Below are 25,722 nucleotides of genomic sequence, written 5' to 3'. Positions count from 1 at the left end.
TGATATGCTTGATTTTTGTGTATAGTGACAAGAAAAGCCTTAAATATTTATTTGCACACCATATCCAAAAAAACAATTAACATTTAGAATTAACTTAAATACCTAAACATTAAAACTTTAAAAGTTTTTAGAAGACAAATAGAAGCAGATCTTCATGTTCTTGGAGTAGAGAACGATTTCTTAAGATCAAAAAATACGGAACCAGTAAAGGAAATATTGATAAGTTTAATATATAGAATAAAAAAAATCTGTTCATGAAAGATAATCTTGGCAACAATGATCAGTTAGCAAAGAAATATTGAATAATATTCATTAAAGAAATATGCTACAAATCAAGACTCTCATAACTCAATAAGAAGTCTATCAAAATATGTATAAAAGGCAGTCCCCCAAAGTGGAAGCAAATGGACGAATTAAAAGGAATTCCATTTCAGTAGTTATCTTGGAAATGCAAATTGGAACCATTAGGAGATACTGTTTCTTAGCTGGGATTCCCAGGTGACAGAGTGGTACAGAATCTGCCTGTCAGTGTAGGAGATGTGGTTTAGGTCCCTGGTTCTGAATATCCCCTGGAATAGGAAATGGCAACTCATTCCGATATTCTTGTCTGGAAAATCCCATGGAGAGAGGAGCCTGGACGGCTACAGTTCATGAGGTCTCAAAGACTGGGCTTGTGACTGAGCACACTCGCACATTTCTTAGCCATCATTCTAACAAAAAGAAAAAAAAAAAACCAAAACCCCAAACCAACAATGTTAAGTGTGAAGGAGATAGTTGTTATGTGTTCACTGTAGTGGAAATTTGAACTGGTAGAACAGCTAGGGAGAGAAATTGGAGAGATTTTTTATAAAATTGAAGATATGCATAACTTATGACACAGGAACCCAACTTCTAGGTATAAACCCTGAACAAACTCTTCTTTCCATGTTTCTCTATTAAAGAAATTCATTTACCCAAGGAGATATGTACAAGCATTATCACAGGAGCATTTGTTTTTTCAATTTCAAAAACTTAAAGACAAACCAAGCTGTCCATCATTAGAATATTTAAATTGTGGTAAACATTAAAATCTTAGAAACTGAATAAAAATTGATGTTGAATGAAAAAGCAAGGTGTGGAAGAAAATTATGGTATTAGATCATTTATATGTCCAGAATCACTGCAGATGGTGATTGCAGCCATGAAATTAAAAGATGCTTACTCCTTGGAAGAAGAGTTATGACCAACCTAGATAGCATATTGAAAAGCAGAGACATTACTTTGCCAACAAAGGTCCATTTAGTCAAGGCTATGGTTTTTCCAGTGGTCATGTATGGATGTGAGAGTTGGACTGTGAAGAAAGATGAGCGCCGAAGAATTGATGCTTTTGAACTGTGGTGTTGGAGAAGACTCTTGAGAGTCCCTTGGACTGCAGGGAGATCCAACCACTCCATTCTGAAGGAGATCAGCCCTGGGATTTCTTTGGAAGGAATGATGCTAAAGCTGAAACTCCAGTACTTTGGCCACCTCATGAGAAGAGTTGACTCATTGGAAAAGACTCTGATGCTGGGAGGGATTGGGGGCAGGAGGAGAAGGGGACGACCGAGGATGAGATGGCTGGATGGCGTCACTGACTCGATGGACGTGAGTCTGAGTGAACTCCGGGAGCTGGTGATGGACAGGGAGGCCTGGCGTGCTGCGATTCATGGGGTCGCAAAGAGTCGGACACGACTGAGTGACTGAACTGAACTGAACTGAATTGATGTGTGAAAAGATAAAGACGTGGGAATGATAAGCTTAAATTCAGACTAGTTTAACTTCTAAGAGGAAGAAATGGGATTTTATTAGGGATGCATATCCAGAAGGCTTCAACTATAGTAATAACATTTTATTTAAGATGGGTGGTAAATTCACAGCTATTTGCTGTAGATTGGTTTCAATCCTTTTGTGCATCATAAATATTCAAAATAAAGTGACATTTTTACAGTGATAATTCACACATGTCTAAAAGTAAGTACATATATCTATATACATACATGTGATTGTTTTCATGTTCTATGATTTTTCCATGTGTCCAAGAATCAACAGAAATTTGCCAAAGTGTCTCTGCTCCAAACTAGCTCTTATTTAATGCTGTTTCTTGTTTTGTTGCTAGATAACTGCTGGTGAATCTACACTTTTCTTAGGGACTTTGGGTCTGTAACGAAGGGCAGCAGCTATTTTCCAGTCCTGAAAAGGGTCAGAATCATGTGAGGGAGACTTTAATATTCAAATTCCTGTGGTGTGAATCTGAAGTATAGGTTTTGGGAATCTATTTATTTATTTGAATTACAAAAATATTTTGTTTTGTTTTAATTGTAGGTTAATTACTTTTCAATATTGTGCTGATTTTTGCCATACATTGACATGAATCAGCCATGGGTGCACATGTGTCCCCCTATCTTGAACCCCCTCTTCCACCTCCCTCCCCACCCTAACCTTCTGGGTTTTCCCAGAGCACCAGCTTTGGGTGCACTGCTTCATGCATCAAACTTGCACTGGTCATCTATTTTGCATATGGTCATATACATGTTTCAATGCTATTCTCTCAAATCATTCCACCCTCACTGTCTCCCACATAGTTCAAAAGTCTGTTTTTGACATCTGTGTCTCTTTTACTGTCTTGCATATAGGGTTTTATTGTTACCATCTTTCTAAATTCCATATAGATGTGTTAATATACTGTATTGGTGTTTCTCTTTCTTAGTTCACTCTGTATAATAGGCTCCAGCTTCATCCACCTCATAGAACTGACTCAAATGCATTTTTTTAAATAGATGAGTAATATTCCATTGTGTATATGTACACAGCTTTCTTATCCATTCATCTGCTGATGGACATCTAGGTTGCTTCCATGTCCCAGCTATTATAAACAGTGTTGTGATGAACATTGGGGTACATGTGTCTCTTTCGATTCTGGTTTCCTTGATATGTATGCCTAGCAGTGGGATTTCAGGGTCATGTGGCAGCTCTGTTTCTAGTTTTTTTAAGGAATCTCCACACTGTTCTCCCTTGTGGCTGTACTAGTTTGAATTCCTACCAACAGTGTAAGTACCTGTTCTCCACACCCTCTGCAGCATCTATTGTTTGTAGCCTTTTTGATGGCAGTCATTCTGACTAGCATGAGATGGTACCTCATTGTGGTTTTGATTTGCATTTCTCTTATAATGAGTGATGTTGAGCACCTTTCCGTGTGTTTGTTTGCCATCTGTGTGTCTTCTTTGAAGAAATGTCTGTTTAGATCTTTGGCTCGCTTTTTGATTTGGTCATTTATTTTTCTGGTATTGAGCTGCATGAGCGGCTTGTATATTTTTGAGATTAATTCTCTGTCAGTTGTTTCATTTGCTTTCATTTTCTCCCATTCTGAAGGCTGTCTTTTCACCTTGCTTATAGTTTCCTTTGTTGTGAAAAAGCTTATAAGTTTAATTGGGTCCCATTTGTTTATTTGTGTTTTTGTTTCCATTACTCTGGGAGGTGGGTCATAGAGGATCTTGCTGTGATTTATGTCATATTTATGATATAATCTATCCTGGAGAATGTTCCATGTGCACTTGAGAAAAAGGTGAAATGCATTGTTTTTGGGCAAAATGCCCTGTAGATATAAATTAGGTCTAGCTGGCCCATTGTATCATTTAACTTGTATTTCCTTGCTAATTTTCTCTTTGGTTTACCTATCCATAGGTGTTAGTAGGGTGTTAAAGTTCCCTACTATTGTTCTCTTACTGTTAATTTCCCCTTTCATACTTGTTAGCATTTGTCTTATGTATTGAGGTACTCCTACATTGAGTGCATATATATTTATAATTGTTATATCTTCTTCTTGGATTGATCCTTTGATCATTATGTGTCCTTCTTTGTCTCTTATCACAATCTTTATTTTAAACTCTATTTATCTGAGTACTGCTACTCCTGCTTTCCTTTCATCTCCATTTGCTTGAAATATCTCTCCAGCCCCTCACTTTCAGTCTGTATATGTCCCTAGGTTTGAGGTGGGTCTCCTGTAGACTGTGTATATAGGGGTCTTGTTTTTGTATCCATTTGGCCAGTCTCTGTCTTTTGGTTGGAGCATTTAACCCATTTACATTTAAGGTAATTATCGATAAGTGTGATCCCATTACCATTTACTTTGTTGTTTCAGGTTCATTTTTTTTAAAAAATAAACCTTTTCTGTGTTTCCTGTCTAGAGAAGATCCTTTAGTATTTGTTGAAGACTAGTTTGGTGGTGTTGATTCTCTCAGCTTTTGCTTCTCTGTAGAGCTTTTGATTTCTCCTTCATATCTGCATGAGATCCTTGTTGGGTAGAGTAATCTTGGCTGTAGATTTTTCTCTTTCATCACTTTAACTATGTCCAGTCATTTCCCTTCTGGCCTGAAGAGTTTCTATTGATAGATCAGCTGTTACCCATATGGGGATCCCCTTGTGTGTTTGTTGCTTTTCCCTTGCTTCTTTTAATATTTTCTCTTTGTGTTTGATCTTTGTTAATTTGATTAATATGTGTCTTGGGGTGTTTTGCCTTGGGTTTATCCTGCTTGGGACTCTCGGGGTTTCTTAGGCTTGGGTATATATTCCCTTCCTCATTTAGGGAAGTTTTCAACTATTATCTCTTCAAATATTTTCTCATGCCCTTTATTTTTGTCTGCTTCCTCTGAGACACCTATGATTCAAATGTTGGGGCATTTAACATTTTCCCCAGAGGTCTCTGAAGTTGTCCTTCTTTCTTTCTTTTTTCCTCTCTGCTTCATTTATTTCCACCATTCTATCTTCCAACTCACTTATCCTCTCTTCTGCCTTAGTTACTCTACTGTTGGTTCCCTCCAGAGTGCTTTTAATCTCAGTTATAAGTGTTCATTATTGATCAATTCTTCTTTATTTCTTCGAGGTCCTTGTTAAACATTTCTTGCATCTTCTCAGTACTTGCCTCTAGTCTATTTATCTGTAACTCCATTTGTTTTCAAGATTTTGGATCATTTTTACTATCATTATTCTGAAAACTTTTTCAGGTAGAGTCCCTATCTCCTCTTTTGTTTGGTTTTGTGGATTTTTATCATGTTCCATCACCTGCTGGATATTTCTCTGCCTTTTCATTTTGTTTAGATTGCTGTGTTTGGGATGCCCTTTCTACAGGCTGGATGTTCATGATTCCTCTTAACTGTGGAGTCTGCTTCCTGTGGGTAGGGTTGGACCAGTGGCTTGTCAAGGTTTCCTGGCTGGGGGAACTTGCGTCTGTGTTCTGGTGGGTGAAGCTGGATCTCTTCTCTCTGGAGTGCAATGAAGTGTCCAGTAGTGAGTTTTTGGGTGTTTATGGGTTTGGCATGGCTTTGGGCACCTGTCTTTTAATGTTTGGGGCTGTTTTCCTGTTTTGCTGGGGAATTAGTGTAATGTGTCTTGCACTGGGAGTTGTTGCTCTTGGATGGAGCTTGGTTTCAGTGTAGGTATGGAGACTTTTGGGTGAGCTCTTGCCTATTAGTGTTCCCTGGAGTCAGGAGTTCTCTGATGCCCTAAAGTTCTGGAGTTAAGCCTTCTGCCTCTGGCTTTCAGTCCTCAAGACTTCTCTATCCATAAAGCACAAAAGATAAAACCCCTAGGTTAATGGTGAAACAATTATCCACAGCCACAAATACCCAGAGAGATTCACGGAGTTATGTAGAATAGAGAAGAAGGAAGGAGGATATAGAGATGACCAGGAAGAGAAAAGGGAGAGTCAAAAGAGGGGAGAGCAATCTAGCCAGTGATGAAATTCCTAAGTGCTTGTCTCAGCCTGGAACACCCAGAGAGATTCACTGAGTTATATAGAGAAGAAGGAGGAAGTAGACAGAGGTGACTTGGAGGAGAAAACGGAGAGTCAAAAGGGAAGACAGCAATCAAGCCAGTAATCAAATCTCTAAGTGAAAATGGATACTGAAGATTAGATTCTTAATGGTACAAAATTGATAACAGATATCAAAAAGCAGAGATTAAAAACCTAGAATAGAGGTTAGATGCTCAAAAATACAGTATAAAAAATACAAAACAAAACCAATCTCAAAAATTAAAAAACAACATGGAATTTATTTTTAAAAATAGTTTTTTTGAAAGGTAGGCTATTAAAATGAAAGTCAAAGGAGTAATAAAGAAATATTTTTTTTAATTAAGAAGTGATAATAGTGAAACTATATTTAGGAATTTCTATGGAGCTGTTGTGGGCAGTTTGGGGTCAGTTCAGAAGTTGTTTTGTGGAAGTTGCTCAACATTCAACTGATCCTTTGATCAATTTGTGGGGGATAAAGTGGTTGCCCCATCCTATTCCTCTGCCATCTTGAGACTGCCCTTTGGTTTGGGAGTTTATAGGTTTTTTAAAGGCTTTCTCACTGGTTTTGATCTGTAGGTTTGAAGACTCAAATTTGAATGCACTGACATAGGTGACATGTATTGATGGTCTAGATTAGAGTTTCATCTTGGTCTCTATAAGGATCTCATAAGATATGGTCAATAGTTAGTTTCTAATTTAGTGTCTTTTTAGGTTAATGTCTCTCCAACTTTAGACTGCATCTGAATCTCCAGGAGGGACTCAGGCAGCTTGATGTCAGCAAACAGTTTAGTAAGCAGCTCCAAATTTCTTTACTTCCACAGAAATATCAGAAAACAAGCAGAAACTGTTAGAAGCAACTTTGTCAGAATTTTGGAAAATGTTAAAGACTTATGGCAACCAAGTTAATTCTGAATAAAGAGAAAGGCAACATCAAAATAGTAGGAAAGCTCTGTGGCAGTGTTACTTGCCTTCATCCCACACCAACTATAGCTTGGTGGCAGTCTTAAAAGATGTCAGTCCCTGTTCCCAGTAAGAAGCCATGGTCCCTGGTTCCAAGAGAGCAGAGCAAAACTTCTGTCTACAAATTATTTTGCAAGTTTGTTCTGTCTGAGACTACCTGAAGGACTGAATTAAGGCACTTACCTCTGTTTCACCTAACTCAGAATCGGAATTCTATCTGGGCAGAAGAAAGGTAGACATTGCTTAAAAAGAATGCAGAGATACGAGACAACCTGGGGCAAAAGATCATAGTTCACACACAGACACACACACAGACACACAGACACACACACACACAGACACACACACAGACACACACACACAGACACACACACACACAGACACACACAGACACACACACACACACACACACACGACAACCTGAAACAAAGAGGGAAAACTGAAGAGAGAGATTCACTGGGCAATTTAAGGCAAGCTCAGAGCAAGATTTTTGCTCAGCAGAGCCCTGGGAACACAGTAAACATTCACTGGGGATGATCCCTAGGGTTTGCACAAGCATGGCTAAGTGTTAGAGGGCCCTAGCATATAGCGTGCTGTCCCTTATCTTACCCCTCTCCCAGTTCCTAACATTCAAGGAAATTGTGTTGGTCTAAAAATTTTCTGAACACAGCTCAGGAGCAGAGATTTCAGTGACGAAACATATTAGGTTGGTGCAAGATTAATTTTGGTTTTCCATTTTTGAAATTTGCTATTTGATATTGGAATACATTCTTAAATGTGATTATGTTATACATCATTTTAATGCACAATTCTCACTTTATGTTTTTCTTTTTGCTAATGACTTATTACTTGCTGTTTATTTTATATTTATTTTAGACTAGGGAAATTATGTTAGACAAAAAGCAAATCTGAGTGGTTTTCTTCATCGAGTTCAAAATAGGCCTTTGAGCAGTGGAGACAACTCACAACATCAGCAATGCATTTGGCCCATGAACTTCTAATGAATGTACAGTAAAGTGGTAGTTCAAGAAATTTTGCAAAGGAGATGAGAGCCTTGAAGATGAGGAGTGCAGTGGCTGGTTATCAGAAGTTGACAACAGCCAATTGAAAGCCATCGTCTAAGCTGATCCTCTTACAACTACACGAGCAGTTGCCAAAGAACTCAACTTCGACCATTCTATAGTCATTTGACATTTGAAGAAAATTGGAAAGATGAGGAAACTGAATAAATGGGTGCCTCATGAGCTGACCAAAAATCAAAAAATTCTCATTTTGAAGTGTCTTCTCTCATTCTATGCAACAAGAAACCATTTCTCATTAGAATTGTGACATACAATGGAAAATAGATTTTATATGACAACTGGAAATGACCAGCTCAGTGACTGGACAGAGAAGAATTCTCAAGCACCTCTCAAAGCCACAATTGTACCAAAAAAAGGTCAGGGGCACTGTTTGGTGGTTTGCTGCCTATCTGATCCCCTACAGCTTTCTGAATCTCAGTGAAACCATTACATCTGAGAAGTATGCTTAGCAAATTGGTGAGATGCAGTGAAAACTGGAACACCTCCAGCCAGCACTGGAAAACATAAAAGGCCCAATTCTTCTCCACAACAACTGCTGACCACATGTCGTACAACCAACACTTCAAAAGTTGAATGAATTGGGCTACAAAGTTTTGCCTCATCCGCCTCATTGACCTGACTTCTCACCAAATGACTAATACTTCTTCAAGCATCTTGACAACTTTTTGCAGGGAAAAGGTTTCCACAAACAGCAGGACACAGACCAAGAGTCCATCAAATCCTGAAGTCTGGATTTTATGCTACAAGAATAATCAAACTCATTTCTCATTGGCAAAAATGTGTTGATTCTAATAGTTCCTATTTTGATTAATAAAGATGTGTTTGAGCCTAGTTATAATGATTTAAAATTCACCATCTGAAACCACAATTACTTTTTAACCAACTGAATAATAAGGAATACAGTCTCTGTGAAAATAGGTAAACTCCTAAACAAATGGATCACTGCAGCAATTCAACTATGGACAAGACAAATGAAAAGAACAACAACAACAACAACAACAAAAACAAAACAAAACAAAAAAAAACACAGGAGATCCCGGGGAAGGGAGAGACTGATTTTCAGAGTCATTACAATATTCAGTTGTTCAGTCTTGAAATAAGATGAATCAGAAACATACTGCCATTCAAAGAAACAAAATAAATAGAAGCCATTCTGGAGGAAGTCCAAAGATTGGATTTAGTAGATGGAGAATTCAAAACAACTGCCTTAAATGTGTTCAAAAAACTAAAGGAAAACGTAGCCTAAAAGCTTAAGGAAGTGAGGAAAATTATGTATGAACAAAAGAGAATATCGTTAAAGAGAAAGTATAAAAAGGAACCAAATAGATATCCTGCAACTGAGAAGTACATTTGAAATAGGCATTAGAAGCATTCACCAGCAGGTTTGAGCAGGAAGAAGAAAACAATCACTGAACTTGAAAATAATTGTAATGAAGCAGTCAGAGGACAGAAAGAAAAAGGAGTGAAGTCACAGTTGGAAGCATGTGAATCCAAGGCATGTGTGCGTATACCTACCTTCTCACTGAAACGTCAACTCCTCTTCACTCTTAGTACAGTTTGGCTTCGTGAGCAGTTAGCCAGTGCCATTCCATGGCTGGTTTAATGCTTCTGCTATTGCCATCTCCAAGTCTTCAATAATGTTTTGAATAAGGGACTCTGCAAATTAGGTAGCTGATCCTAAATAGTGTATACGAGGGTTATGAGGGTTTACTTGTTTATTATTGATGACTATATCTAGATTCTGAGATTTAACAAGGTCAGAACTCTATTTTATTCAGCAAGTGCTTCAGATATACCAGGTCCATAGTTGGCAGATGGTGTACTCTTAACATGAATGAGTAAATGCACAAGCTGTGAATTGGACTTCTTATTTGTAAAGTGCAAAGATGTTTCTCGTAAAGGTAATGCAGGTTGTATAAGAATATATATTAAAAGCACCTGACACACAGTAGGTTTACAACATGCATACCCTTCCCCTTATGTATTTAATGTTCCTTGTATGCTTAAGTCTATTCTGTAGTCAGGTATTTTTTCTACCATTTAGGGACTTTTGTTTCAGTTGGGAGCTCTTGATTAAGAGAGGGAGAAGAGTGTGTCCTATGTCTGTTCCAGCTTGATGAGTGTGTGATTCTCTGTAGATGTAAGGAATCTTTGCTTAAGAACCCCAATACCCATTACAGACAGAAAACACAGAGGCTATTCATAGGCCTGGACAATCATTTTCCTGCAGAGGTGGGTTATGGGGATGAGGAATAGAGTACCAATGGTTATTGACTGCTTTCTCTGTTGTAGACCTTGTTTGGCCATACCTGTATGATCTCAGTGAATTACATTTCACCTTCAGAGAATCCTAATTAAATAGTAACGTAATCATCCCTCTGTAGCCTGTTTCTAAGACCCTCTGTGGATATACCAAACTCCACGGGTGCTCAACTCCCTTATATAAATTGACAGGGTACAACTGGCCCTTCATGTATCCTGTGGATCGTGCATCTGCAGGTACAAGGGGCTGACTGTGTTACCCCTCGTGTACAAATGAGGCAAGGATACTCAGAAAGACCAAGCAACATGTGTGTCGCATAGTTTATAAGTGAGTGAAAAGAGATTAAAACTTAGAACATTTTTTTTTTTCAAGATTTTTGCTCATTCATGCAGCAGATGTTTTTAGGGGCTTGCTTACTATGTCCCTGTGTTAGATGGTGGAGTATTTCACTTAAGTATACCATGTCCCATGGAGAAGACAAACTTATCTTCTTCCTTAGCTCTAACCCGGAATAGGCGGTCCCAGTGGTAAGCACCAAAGGGAGGGGGCAGTTCCACACACCCCATCTTCCTAGGGAGTGTTGTGATTCTCCTTATCCCCTAGTATGAGTAGCTCCATCCAATAGCTCTTTAGAAGGAAACCTTTGAAAACTCATCCCCAGTTAGTGTCCTGTATACCAGAGTGTGTTCAGTCCATCCTTTGGTAAGGTGAGGTGGGCTAGGACAGGGGAGATACATCAGTGTCTCATTACAGAAATTATCCTGATAGTTTCAGTGTCAAAAAATCTTCCTGTAAAGAGAGGCATTCACTTCTCAGGTGACTTCTCAGGCTTTTAATATATATCTTGTAGAAGCTGCCTCCTGGAACCAAGAACCACACCTGTGTTTTGGTTCCAGAACTAAAATTCTTAATGTTGTGTTTTCAGGCTAAAACTGTGTTTTTCTTTATTTTAAATATGAATGGTCACTTCAGAGGCAAAGTAAAAGATACAGCTGTGAAGTCTTATTCTGGTTCCTGGTGGATCCTTAGGAATAGTGCAATAAAATGTTGCTGATGAAGGAGCAGAGGATGGAATCATTTGCTTGGTGTTTTGCACATAAACCTCTAGTGTTAGTTACTGCCTATCAGAGACACAACACAAGCTGGGGATTTCTTCACTTCAAAACAGCATCCGTTTGAGAAAGTAGTTGGCCAGTACTGATAGGCTTATCTGAATCTGATTGTCATAGATTTTCATTATCAAGGTGGTTGCCTACCACTCAATTTCCCTTTGATACATACTAAGCTGATTATGCTGTCACTATTCCAGAGGGTAAAGAAATGAAAAAACAAGTTTAGGTGAATCACAGTGCTTCAGAGGTTTGGTTGTTCTGATAGTTTCTAAATGACTGAGCTCTCAGGGAGAATTCTGATCCCAAAGCCATTCACAGAGTTAGAACTATTCTCTCAGTCGGTATCTCTGTGTCTGGTGAATTTAGGTCTGAAACCTTTTCCTTACCTGGACTTCACTGTCTCCTTAACAGCTGAGCTGTCAGGGGGAAGTGAAATTGATTACTTTTTTTTTCTGCCACAGCTGTTGTTTTTTACCTCAGCTGGTTCCCATAATTCCACAGATGGTAAGCATATGTTTATAGGCACATAGAAAAAGAAGCTATACTGAATTCCTCCCATCTCTAATTCTTATTTTTTCCTTTCATGCAGAAAGTCAAAGTCACACAGCCAGGGAATCATATATTTGTAGATTAATATTTCTGTGCATTAAGTCTTTGGAAACAGCAGGAAAGCTAATGATATGCTAATGAGCTGACAGTTTTTATTGATTGTAATGGAAGTCGACAAGTGTCTGTCTTGGCTTTTATGCAAGCTGGAATATTTTATTAACTGTCTTCAAGGCAGAAATACATAATCGGCTGCATTTTGAAAACCCTCCTTGTCAGTTTCGCTAAGTCTTACTTTTTGTTAGCCTGTTGCCAAAGCTTGGGTCCTTGCCAGTTTATAAACAGAACACATCTTCATCCATATATTTACATGCCTGCCAGGAACTCTTCCCCACTCCTTTTTCCTTTCCCCTTCAAAGCAATTTGTTTCAGTGTTTTGGCCTACAAAAAAGGAAACCATTTTCTTCAGTGTAAACAGAGATCTGCAGGGAAATAAGAGTGTTAAAGAAGCATTAGCATTTGTTTGGCGGCAAAGCTGCTTTCATTTGTATTGGAAAGCTCCAAGTGTTGGAAGGGCTTGCCTAATCTTCCTTATTCCACATAGAAGAGGCTAATAATGCCATAATTTTTCTAACTCTTTTTCTGCATCTTCCTGTATTTTTTAGTGTGAAATGAGAAATGTTCTTGGAACAAGGGAAATAATGGGCGTTAGTGCCTCAGACCGGAAAAAAAAAAAAAAAAAGAAAAACAAAACCCATAACGCATCACCTGCCTGGTGCAAATTTATTTTTCAGTACCTGGTGAACTGACTGCAGGAAGCCGAAGAAGGTGGCAACAGGTGGATGTAACAAAGAGGAAGAAAGATCCATTTTCTCTTTCCACTGTACTAATAGTCAAAGCTCATTAATTTGGGCTCTGCCCCTTAGGGATTTATTTAGAGCCCCAGAGTGGCTGAGATTTAGCATTGTACAACAACAAGAAAACGGATTGTTTAGCAAGTTAATAGTGTAAATAAGATTGCAGGGGAGACTGTTAGGCTACCTAAAAGGACCTTAGTTTTCCAGCACTGAAAAACTGTTTCAGCCGACTGTTAGCATCGCATGCAAATAACTCATTTTGGACAGTTGAATAGTATCTCTCCATGAAGGCAATTAAGATAGAACCTCTTTTTTTTTTAGTTTTTTTTCATCTTTTTTTTTTCTTTTTAATTGGAGGATAATTTCTCCAAAATGTCGTGTGAGCTTCTGCCATACATCAGGAGCTGACACGATATTGTAGAGCGCTGATGTGGGTGGCCAGTGGGAGTTTGCTGTGTAACACAGGGAGCTCATTTCGGTGCTCTAGAACCTTATGTGAGAACAGGACTACCTTGTAGCACCATCTTGGGAGTCCACGTAACTAGGAGACTTTCTCAAAGGGTTTTACACTATGAACTGTGGTGCTGGAGAAGACTCTTGAGAGTCCCTTGGACTGCAAGGAGATCCAGCCAGTCAATCCTAAAGGAAATCAACCCTGAATATTCATGGGAAGGACTGATGCTGAAGCTCCAATATTTTGGCCACCTGATGTGAAGAACTGACTCATTGGAAAAAACCCTGATGCTGGGGAAGATTGAAGACAGGAGGAGAAGGGGACAACAGAGGATAAGATGGTTGGAAGGCATCACCGACTTGATGGACATGAATTTGAGCAAGCTCCAGGAGTTGGTGATGGACAGGGAGGCCTGGTGTGCTGCAGTCCATGGGGTCACAAAGAGTTGGACACAACTGACCGACTGCACTGAACTGATCATGGCCCAGTACTGGTCTGAAATTAGCAGACCTGTAGTTGATGGCCCAAGATTAAGGTGTCCTTTTGTTGTTCTTGTTGAGTCACTAAGTCAGGTCCAACTCTTTGCAACCTCATGGACTGCAGCATGCCAGGCTTCCCTGTCCTTCACCATTTCGCGGAGTTTGCTCTAAGTCATGTCCATTGAGTTGGTGATGTCATCCAATGGTATCCTTTAGAAAAGCTAATTAAAATATCAGAGCTTTTAGATTTTTCATAGGTCTAATGACCAGGTGATCAGTCCCTAGATCAGTAGTTTTCATCAAGCATATCAAAATCACCTCAGGGCCATTTAAAAATTTTATAGAAAACTGTGCTCCCTCACCCTCCTTTAAAATGCTGGTATGTACCCCTAGTTTAACAACTAGCATTCCACGTGATTTTCACAGACTCTTAAGAGCTATAAATTTATAGTTTAATATTGTGTCAGGGAGGAAAAAAGATCTTCCTCTTCTCTCCTAGGTTTTTCTGGCGAGTCTACGAATTAAACTGATGTGAGACCAGTTAGCAGATACTCAAAACAAATTTCAACAACATATATACATGGCTGAGATCCAAGAAAACTAAGTAGCTTACCATAAATGGCTGAAATACCTCACCTTAAATACCATTTTCAGCTGAAGACTAACTGGATGTGGTGGTAGAACTGTGGGATTGCAAAGGGGAGGTAGACAATTCATATGGAGATGGAGATGGCAGATAAATGTTTGCTGGACCTGCAGAGACAGTGGGGTGCAGATTGCATGCTGATCTTGTTTCCCTATCACACCTGGCTCATATTCCTTGCAGAGATCTCTGGTAATAGCTCTCTTCTGGGAACAGACTTTCAATCTAGATCCTTTTGGGTAGTTAGGGTGAAGGTCAAAGTTTCTTCCTCTGTCTTTGGGCTTTGATTGTTTTCAGGTCTAATTAACCTACATTCCAATGAGACAGTTCAAGTGGCAACTTTTGCTCACCTACAGTTATATACTTCATAGTTTTTAAGCACTTGATATAGGTAAGGTGTTGATTGTGACTACTTTGTGAAATATACTATGATGGGAATTGCAGGGGACGCTGAGCTGAAAGCCTATGTTTTGTCCTTCATGGTGTTTCTAATTTAGTATTTTGGTTGGTTGCCATTCAGGTCTAGATAGTAATATTTTACTCTATTTGTGTATTGGATGTTGATGCTACCTTCACCATTGTGTAAGGAGTAAATATTGCTCTGCTGCTGCTACTGCTGCTAAGTCACTGCTGTTCAGCCCGACTGCTGTTTAGTCGTGTCCGACTCTGTGCGACCCCATAGATGACAGCCCACCAGGCTCCCCTGTCCCTGGGATTTTCCAGGCAAGAATACTGGAGTGGGTTGCCATTTCCTTCTCCAATGCATGAGAGTGAAAAGTCAAAGTGAAGTCGCTCAGTCGTGTCTGACTCTTACCGACCCCATGGACTGCAGCCCACCAGGCTCCTCCATCCATGGGATTTTCCAGGCAAGAGTACTGGAGTGGGCTGCCATTGCCTTCTCCAAAATATTGCTCTAGGAAATCCAAACGATTGACAACAGAGAGCATGTTCAGTCGCTCAGTCTTGTCCGACTCTTTGTGATGCTATGGACTGTAGCCTGCCAGGCTCCTCTGTCCATGGGATTTTCCAGGCAAGAATACTGGAATGGATTGTCAGTTCCTTTTCCAAGGACAACAGGGCAGTGTGTTTCAAAGTGGGGCCTCTTGACTTTTTGTGAGAATCCTCTGGGATAGCTTTTCAAAATGATGAATCTGGGTCCACCCTGATTCTCCTGAAACAGAATCTGGCATTGACCCAGGAATCTGAAGGCTAAATGCTCAATGTGATTCTTAAGAAGCTGGCATTTTGAGAAATACTGCCATGGTGAATGGTATGAAATAAAGCATAGTCTCAAAAAATGAGATCAAAGGAGGTCTGCTGGTATAGGCTCAGCCAGAGTTTCTTTTTTTCAGTTAAGTATAGATACATTTAAAGTGAAATGAAGAAAAATAATAGAAATTCTATCTTTTTATCCCTCATTTCGCCTTTTTGGGGGAGAAGTTGCTGTGCTTTAAGGTATGCTTTCATCTTTAGAAATCCTCATAGATGATTTTTCTGGGAGAGATAAGGCTGATCAGCTTCTTTGTTGCTTGTTGTTTTATGCTTTATAAAATTCTGTTTTCTAAAAAAAACTAAGTGCCGAGCAAATGCTTCCTTTATCAACAATGTCCAGGAAATAAATACAATCTGCCCGCTATCTGCTGTTTCCACGTCTTCAGAATCAACCAATTTTGACCGGCAGTTGGTTGATTCCGTGCATGCTGAGCCTGTGTATACAGAAGTCATAGTCATTTTATATAAAAGACTTGAGAATCTGCAAATTTTTGTATCCCTGATGGGTGGGGGGAAAAGGAGGTCCCAAAATTACCTTCCAACTACTGAGGGATGACTCTAGTCCATATTATAATTCAGTGCAAGACCTTTTGGTTATTATGAGAAAGTCCTGGGATATATACATAGATATGTATTTACAGGTAAATGCATACACTCACTCTTCTTTGGGTTACAATTGGTATTTGTACAGTATATTCTGCCTTTCTTTTTAATCCAGACTGGAATTATAACCATTCAAACAAATTAGCATTCCCATCTTGATTCATTTGGTAAGAACACATTTTTAAGCCAGTATGTGGGCTCACTCTCATGACCTTTTTTTTTTTTTTTTAAGAAAAAAATATGAAGTGCCTTGAGGTTTTGTGCTGATGGGGATCAAGAATCCGTTCTTATTTCCATTTTTGTTCAGGTCAACACCATTGACCTTCATCTAATGATCTGTGTAACACACATGTGTGTGCTAGAGATTAAAAGTAGAAAGAGAAGTGAGGCAGGATGCAGGAAGAAGAAAGTGTGGGAGAGACAATTAGTAATTTTAAAATGACAAAATCAGTCAGTCATTAAAAGGGCCACTTTGCTATACAGCAGAAAATAACACAACATTGTAAAGCAACTATGTGACAAATAAAAATTTAAAAAAAAAAGCCAAAAAAGAATACTGCTGTGTCTAATATACATTGCTACAGGATAAGCAAAAGGGATATCCTTTCAAATGGATTTTCCATTTCTTTTGGCAAAGATAATACCATGAGAAATATAGTCTAGGTTTCCAAGGGTCTTTTTCATGGCTAATAAAAATAAGAATGATTTAGCCTCTTCTGACCAGCAGATAATAGACCCAGCCCTTTCCTAATATAATATTTTCTCTCCTTTTGCATCACTCAGGGTGATCAACTGTCCTGTTTTGCCTGGCAGTCTCAGTTTTAGCACCCAAATCTCTAAATCCTAGGCAGCCCTAGATAGTCACTCTAACTTCATCATGTTTAGCCTCATTAGACAGATATTTTCTAATGTGATATTATATCTCTCTGATGGTCTGTTCTTTGATGGAAATCTATAGCTTTGTTTACTCTTGACGGATTTTTTTTCTTTTATCTTGAAAGTTAGCAAAAGCACACAGATCTAAATTGTGACCATTTCAGTTTGGACAAAGATTTCATTGACCCAGCACTTAAGTGCCGGAAGGTTCTGCAGCTTTTGCATACAGCACTTCTTTTTCTCTAGATCAAGCGGCTGAGGCTCAGAGAAGGTGGTTGACTTCCTAAGTAAACCTAGTTAGCTACAGATAAACCATTGACTGCCCATCCCATGCTTTTCTCAGATTCTCAAACATGCTTGAAAGGTGCCCTGGCCTCTTAAAGGAGATAATTTGCTTTGAAAAACTGTGCAACATTGTGCCAGGAAGAAGCTGATTGACTTAGATTGTGCTCCATTAATTACTCCCTGTAATTCCCTTGCAAGACATGGCAAATTCATTTTGAAGAACTGTGGCAGGGACCTCCTTCCCATGGTGAGGCTGTCTGCTCTGGTAATCACTGCATCATCCTCAAAGAGGAAGAGATTAATAAAGGTACCTAGTTTTGAGGAAGAGGCCTTTTGACCCTGCTATTAACATTTCCAATGAATATTTTATCTTGAAATAATAAGCAGAAATAGCATTTGCTGATTACCTTTTGCTCTTCAGAGGATAAGCACATAAATGTTAAACTTTACTCCCTCTGAAAGACTTGCCACACTATCATAAGCCTATATTTTATTTGTAGATTAAGCTGAGTGTACTGAACTAGCTTCTACATGTTCCATCTGTTCTGTAATATCTCTTCCATCAACTCAGGGAAAAAAATACCCTAGAAACAAAATCTTGAAATTCAACATGAAAAATCCAAAAGCTATGTCAATATTTTCATTGAGAGATGACAGCCCCAATGACTTTCTTAAATTAGGGCTGTTCTTCTAGACATATTGCAAAATTAAAAGACCTCCTTTCATCCACAGTGAGATGTTAAACAAATCTTAAGACTCACCGGCGAAGACCCATATTATTCAATTAGCTGAGAGCAAGGTTCTTATTTTTCCCCAAGTCTAATATTATTTCCTTGATAAAATGAATCAGTAGAGCATTTTAGTCTAATATGTTCCTATTGTCGCTTTCCTCCATCTAAGATAATCCTGGAAATCAGCACTATATAATATTTTAAGACGACTAGGGCATTGAGGAGAATTTTTATTGCATCAGTGCCTTTTTAGAGGGATAGTTTAAAAACATTGACTGATGGATCCTTAGTTCTATGATATGATTAGCATAAATCAGTAGTAAGTAATTATAGCTTTCTCAAGATGAATGGACATTTTGAGATTTCTGGAAGAGCATGAGTTGGACTAGGTCAGTTGGCCAACTCAGCTTCTGAATGAGGTTATCAGTCGTGTTAAATAAAAAAATCTTCTCTGCAGAGAGCATGTGACAGGGGCCATCTGAACTGATGCGTGTAATAGTGATTGCCACCTCTCTCTTCTTTTATCAAGGGAATTATCCAAGATGGGAAAATCGTCTTCATGCCAAATGGATATATAACACAGTGTCCAAACCTGAATCGCAGTAAGTAGCAACTTAAAGCATTTCAGAATTATGTAATATAACTTGTTGATAATATGAGAGAAGCTGTCAGGAAGGAGATATACATATTCATGTTGACTTATGAGGTGGTGGGATTAGTGAGAGATCTTATGTATCCTAAATAGTTCTGTCTTTGAATTTTTAAGAAGTTTATGTATTATTCATAGAATTAAAATTTGAAGATAAGAAAAGTTAACATGAGCAGTTTTTAGTCTGTAGATTGATACAGAAAGTTATGCTTGATATAACTATCTAAATGCATGTATAGAAACTATTTTTAGAACTTCTTGAATTAGCTAGTTTACTTTTGCTGTTTCTGTGATAATTCACAGTTCTTTAGGGCTGATAAAAATGAGCTTAATTTAAATTTTAAAATGTTTTACAGTTTAAAACATACTGCCTTTCCTTTCAGTTCATTTCATTTTTATTAATGAAAGGGAAAGATCTAGAATCCGTGTGAATTCACTCCAATTTTGAAGTCAAACTTAACCAGAAAAGTGAAAACCCTTCTACATAACCAAACAACTATGGTTGAAAAATATATTTTCTTCTGTTAGCACAGTATCAACATTTATTTTATGTTTTCTTTATTGAGCTTGCCCAACTTGCAGTGATTTCTTAAGCCTGGTGCAAGGAATAATGGATTTACAAGAGCTTTTGGCCAAGATGACTGCAAAAGTAGGTATCTAAACTTCACTTGTGATGTTTCATTTTTTTGTTCATCCTATCTGGAACTCAGAGTGATTTGCTATAATGAAAACATTTTTAGCTTTGGCATCTGCAATATGTTACCATAAAAATGGCTTACTCTTTCTTGAAATAGGACAACCTATAGTAAACACAACCATTTACGTCTTTGATGCTATTCAGCTGTATCAAAATGTTTACTTGAAAAATGTTTGGAAGAAAGAGGCAATATGTATCACTGTAGCCTCTCTGGGAGTGGAAAAGGAATTTTCCCATTGGCTATTAAACTAGTAACACTGCGAGCTAATATGTGGTCAAAGTCACTGCTGCTTATAAGCTAATGCATTCTGGATGCAAGAATAATTGCCAGTAATCAGAAAGGGCAAAATCACTGTTGTTAGGAACAGATTACTGTCACAGGAAGGCATTATATCACATTTCTAATACATAATTCATTTAAAAAGTGGTCCTGAGTTCAAATAGTTGAGGAGGCAAGTTTGCTTTTAACAACTGCAGTCTTCTACTTCTCTCTCTCTCCATCTTCTCCATCATCCACTTGACAAGCATCTTTTGAGGATTTACTCTTTGCTTGACACTGTGTTAGGTATAGAGGAGACAGTGATGAAGTCATTTCTACCCTCACAGATGTCATATTGAGTGGCAGAGCCAGAAATGTAGATAATTAGGGGCTTTAATAATATATATTCATAAAATTTAGATTGATAATGAAAAGCGCTGAGCCTTGTGAAGAAAGGTGCTGAATAAATAGAAAACGTGGCTAGTGCTGTTGTTGTGATACCAATCCGTCATGGACCTGAGTTCCGGCCTAGGGCAAAGAAAGAATTAGGTTGGGCCTAAGAGACATTATACTCTGCAAGAGGAAGACTTTTAATAGCAGTGAAAATGGTACATCAATCCTAATCCACCTGGAGCTGTGACGGCTCCTGCCATCAGCCATAGTACGAGGGAAAGATTGGTGGGGTAGGTCAGTGTTTGGGAGGTAGGGCTGTATTTTGGACTCAAAGATTGTGCTGCTGAAGACAGTCTTTCTGTTTGAAACTAGGTTTTTTTTGGGCAAGTCTTTTATTTTTGTCTGCAAAGGAGAGAAAGAGCACTTTCGTAAAGGGAGAAACTAAAACTGAGAAACGAGAGGTTTTCGCTTCGGAGTATAGTGGAAGTGTGAAACGCAGGCAATTATTTGCCTTCCCAGCTTGTGGCGTGTAGAAGCTATTATTTCATATTGTCTGGAGCAGCTTGATCTCAATACTGTTAATTATATTTTAGCTTGCTACCAAATTTTTGGACCAAGAAACATGCCACTCAGCGTCAGGTGACTGTGGTTCTCCATATCCTGGAGTCGATGGGCTCTTTTTGTTCTCACTCTTTTTTGTTGCAGGAATGTCATTTTTGTCTTTTTAGCTGTACATTATCTAGCAGCCACATTGAGCTCTGTCCTCAAAACATTATTATGTAAAATGGGCATTTGTGAGGCAGAAGATATTTAATTGTGGGCGATTACAAGCAGAAAATGGTGTAATCCACCTTCGAAACACCCCCCGGCCCTGTGGAAGATTTATAAGTCTATTTCTTTCAAACTGTGAATAGAATTATAATTAGAAAACTGAGGACTTCAATTTTCTCTGCAAAATTTGGAACCCATGATAATCTGGGGAGCTGGCAAACTTTTCTTGTAAAGGGTCGGTTAGTAAATTTTAGTTTTTGTAGATCAAGAAGCAAAATTGAGAACATGATGTATATATTTATTTCACGTGAATGAAATTGATCAGTATAACATGAAGATACTCAACATTGCTAATCATCAGGGAAATGCAAACCAAAACCACACAATGAGACATTACCTCACACCTGTCAGATTGGCTATCTTCAAAAAGAACGCAAGTAGCAGATGCTACTGTTTTCTCCATAGTAAAGGGAAACTATGTAAACTGTTATAATACTTTGTTGAATTGTTTTCATTTACAGTAGAAACTTTGTAAACTACTGGTGGAAGTATAAATTGAGGCAGCCACTGTGAAAGATGGTATGGAGGTTTCTCAAAAAACTAAATGTAGAACTACCTTATGACCCAGCAATTCCATCCCTGGGTACAAAGAAAATTAAAATACTAATTCAAAAAGATACATGCACTCCAGCGTTCATAGCAGTTTTATTTAGAATTGCCAAGTTATGTAAGCAACCCTGTGTCCATCAACAGATGAATGGATAAGGAGGATGTGGTACGTATACATATTATATTGTGGCTTGTTACCAAATTTTTGGACCAAGAAAGATGCCACTCAGCCTCAGGTGACATGCACACACACAATGGAATACTACTCAGCCATAAAAAAGAGTGAAATTGTGCCATTCACAGCAATGGACTTGGAGGGCATTATACTAAGTGAAATAAATAAGTGAAAGACAAATGCTATTAGATATCATTTATATGTGGAATCTAAAAAATACAACAAACTAGTGAATATAACAAAAAAGAAGCAGACTCAGAGAACAAAATTGCGATTTCTAGTGGGGAGGGCTGGAGGAACAATATAGGGATAGTGAATTAAGACGTACAAACTATTGTACAGTATATCATGGTAGCTTATTATATAGCAAGGAGCATATAGTCAATATGGTACAAATGGAGTATAAACCTTTAAAAACTGTCAGTTACTATATTATACACCTGTAACTTATAATATCTTACATATCAACCATACTTCAATTAAAAAATATAATCACTGAAAAATATAAAAATCATTCTCAGCTCACAGGCCATATAAAAATAAGTGGTGGGCCAGATTTGATCCGTGGGCTTTAGTTTGTTCAACCCCTGATCTGGAATAAGCTGGAAAGATAGTAGGTAATATTTATTGAACATTTACTATGTGTTAGTTACAATGCTTAAATTTTTAGATTCCCTCTCTTTAATCCTTACAGCAATCCTGAGTCAGGTTTATTAGCCCACTATCCATCCAGGAGAAGATGGAGTTCCAAGAAGGTTGTGTAAGTTTTCCCAAGAAAAGTGAATGGCAAAGCTAGAATTGAAACTTAGATTCTGAAAGTTGGAACATGACTGAGAAAGTTTATGGTTGGAGGAGAAAGGATTAGAAAGAGAATCAAAAGATATAAAGGAGGAATGACTGATGGAGAAAGAGAGAAAGATGCTGCCAGTAAGAGGATGGCAATAATAGTGAGAAGAAGCACGGGCATGCAAGAGGAGAGAAAAAGAGGAGTGTGTGTTCAGATGGCATCTGTTGGGAGTGAAAGGTGAGCATAGAGCTTGTAGTAGCTTTTGAAGGAGGAAGATAAGGTAAGAATAAGGCCTCTGATCTCACCCATCTGGCTATAGCCACTTGTTGTCCTTAGGTATATGTGGCAATTTTCTGAGTTCTGGGTTCACATTGTGTGTGCTTCTGCCAGGACCACTCAAGGGCAACTTCTATTGCATGACCTCTTTAAGGTTTTTCAGATCATGGGGATGACTCAGAATTAGACTGCAAACCTGGGATCAGGCAGGTGAATTCTCAGCAAAGAATTCCTTAAGACTTCTCAAGGAAGATATTTCTCTCTAGCCAGGACCACAGTCTGAATTGGATGGTCTTCCTTCTGTGCCTGTACAAGCTTTGTTTCTTTTTCGTTCACTCTGAAGCTGAGTGCCCTTTGAGGCCCCACTTTGATGTAGGAGTTTCCTTTAAGGCATCGCGTCTTGGGCAGGCCCTGTTATCTGTCTCCCTGGCCTCCTCTGCAACCATCAAGGTGGGGGCCCAAAGGCCGCATGTTTTGGCTGGCATCATGAAGGCTTGGTGCTCACTCACCTCCCCGGATCCCTGGCTGTGAGTCTGTTTTGGCCACTGTGGCTTTCTTCCTTTTGTATCGGCTCCTGTGATGATTTTTTTTTTAAGCTTTGATTTGTGTATTTTATCCAGCATTTTAGTTGGTTCAAGTAGGAAAGTCTTTCAAGGTGCCTAGTCTGCCATCTTGCTGGAAGCAGAGTGAAAGAGAAGAACTCTGGGGTGATAAGCCAAATCAGAAGACAAGTAGGATTCTTGGGCACAAAGGAAACTAAAAGGGCACTAAATTCATCTGTATTTGGACTTTGCCTTTGGTTAAATGAGCCAAGATTTAGCTAATAGGATTAGAGATTTGGTTTGAGTTGCCCAGCAGCTATGATTAAAATCAGAGTTTTGCCAAGAAAACACATTGGTCATAGCACACACCTTCTTCCAGCAACACAAGAGAAGACTCTGCACATGGACATCACCAGATGGTCAACACCGAAATCAGCTTGATTATATACTTTGCAGCCAAAGATGGAGAAGCTCTATACAGTCAGCAAAAACAAGACTGGGAACTGACTGTGGCTCAGATCATGAACTCCTGATTGCCCAATTCAAACTTAAATTGAAGAAAGTAGGGAAGACCACTAGACCATTCAGGTATGACCTAAATCAAATCCCTTATGATTATACAGTGGAAGTGAGAAATAGATTTAAGGGGCTGGATCTAATAGAGTGCCTGATAAACTATGGACGGAGGTTCATGACATTGTACAGGAGACAGGGATCAAGACCATCTCCAATGGCTGTCTGAGGAGGCCTTACAAATAGCTGTGAAAAGAAGAGAAGTGAAAAGGAAAGATATAAACATCTGAATGAAGAGTTCCAAAGAATAGCAAGGAGAGATAAGAAAGCCTTCCTCAGCAATCAATGCAAAGAAATAGAGGAAAACAACAAAATGGGAAAGACTAGAGATCTGTTCAAGAAAATTAGAGATACCAAGGGAACATTTCATGCAAAGATGGGCTCGATAAATGACAGAAAGGGTATGGACCTAACAGAAGCAGAAGATATTAAGAAGAGGTGGCAAGAATACACAGAAGAACAATACAAGAAAGATCTTCATGACCCAGATAATCACGATAGTGTGATCACTCACCTAGAGCCAGACATCCTGGAATGTGAAGTCAAGTGGGCCTTAGAAAGCATCACTATGAACAAAGCTAGTGGAGGTGATGGAATTCCAGTTGAGCTATTTCAAATCCTGAAAGATGATGCTGTGGAAGTACTGCACTCAATGTGCCAGCAAATTTGGAAAACTCACCAGTGGCCACAGGACTGGAAAAGGTCAGTTTTCATTCCAATCCCAAAGAAAGGCAATGCCAAAGAATGTTCAAAGTACTGCACAATTGCACTCATCTCACACGCTAGAAAAGTAATGCTCAAAATTCTCCAAGCCAGGCTTCAGCAATACATGAACTGTGAACTTCCAGATGTTCAAGCTGGTTTTAGAAAAGGCAAAGGAACCAGAGATCAAATTGCCAACATCCACTGGATCATGGAAAAAGCAAGAGAGTTCCAGAAAAACATCTATTTCTGCTTTATTGACTATGCCAAAGCCTTTGACTGTGTGGATCACAATCAACTGTGGAAAATTCTTCAAGAGATGGGAATACCAGACCACCTGACCTGCCTCTTGAGATATCTGGATGTAGGTCAGAAAGCAACAGTTAGAACCGGGCATGTAACAACAGACTGGTTCCAAATAGGAAAAGGAGTACATCACGGCTGTATATTGTCACCCTGATTATTTACCTTATATGCAGAGTACCTCATGAGAAATGCTGGGCTGGAAGAAGCACAAGCTGGAATCAAGATTGTCGGGAGAAATATCAATAAGATATCAATAAGATCAGATATGCAGACGACATCACCCTTATGGCAGAAAGTGAAGAAGAACTGAAGAGCCTCTTGATGAAAGTGAAAGAGGAGAGTGAAAAAGTTGGCTTAAAGCTCAACATTCAGAAAACTAAGATCACGGCATCTGGTCCCATCATTTCATGGGAAATAGGTGGGGAAACAGTGGAAACAGTGTCAGACTTTATTTTTTTGGGCTCCAAAATCACTGCAGATGGTGACTGCAGCCAAGAAATCAAAAGACCTTTACTCCTGGTATGGAAAGTTATGAACAACCTAGATAGCATATTAAAAAGCAGAGACATTACTTTGCCATCAAAGGTCCATCAAGTCAAGGTTATGGTTTTTCCAGTGGATGTGAGAATTGGACTGTGAAGAAAGGTGAGCACCGAAGAATTGATGCTTTTAAACTGTGGTGTTGGAGAAGACTCTTGAGAGTCCCTTGGACTGCAAGGAGATCTGGCCAGTCCATCCTAAAGGAGATCCTGGGTGTTCATTGGAAGGAATGATGTTGAAGCTGAAACTCCAATACTTTGGCCACCTCATGCGAAGAGTTGACTCATTAGAAAAGACCCTGATGCTGGGAGGAATTGCGGGCAGAAGGAGAAGGAGACGACAGAGGATGAGATGGCTGGATGGCATCACCAACTCGATGGACATGAGTTTGGGTGACCTCTGGGAGTTGGTGATGGACAGGGAGGCCTGGCATGCTGCGATTCATGGGGTCACAAAGAGTCAGACACGACTAGT

At 38.9% G+C, this 25,722-nt stretch overlaps 1 protein-coding gene across 3 annotated transcripts in view; it reads left to right on the top strand.

The window, feature by feature from the left end:
* NELL1 (neural EGFL like 1) overlaps positions 1 to 25,722 on the top strand; it is a 1,021,326-nt gene that overhangs the window by 237,789 nt on the left and 757,815 nt on the right. For all 3 annotated transcript variants that reach the window (XM_040255650.1, XM_040255649.1, XM_040255651.1), the window contains exons 6-7: positions 18,499 to 18,571; positions 19,185 to 19,267. In XM_040255650.1, the coding sequence (XP_040111584.1) occupies positions 18,499 to 18,571; positions 19,185 to 19,267 (156 nt within the window). The remainder of the gene's footprint in view (positions 1 to 18,498; positions 18,572 to 19,184; positions 19,268 to 25,722) is intronic.

The sequence above is a fragment of the Oryx dammah genome, unplaced genomic scaffold (genome assembly GCF_014754425.2).
Source record: "Oryx dammah isolate SB20612 unplaced genomic scaffold, SCBI_Odam_1.1 HiC_scaffold_15, whole genome shotgun sequence".
NCBI classification, from domain to species: domain Eukaryota; kingdom Metazoa; phylum Chordata; class Mammalia; order Artiodactyla; family Bovidae; genus Oryx; species Oryx dammah.
The sequence above is the reverse complement of the archived record's forward strand: the minus strand, read 5'-3'. Positions and strand labels throughout refer to the sequence as shown.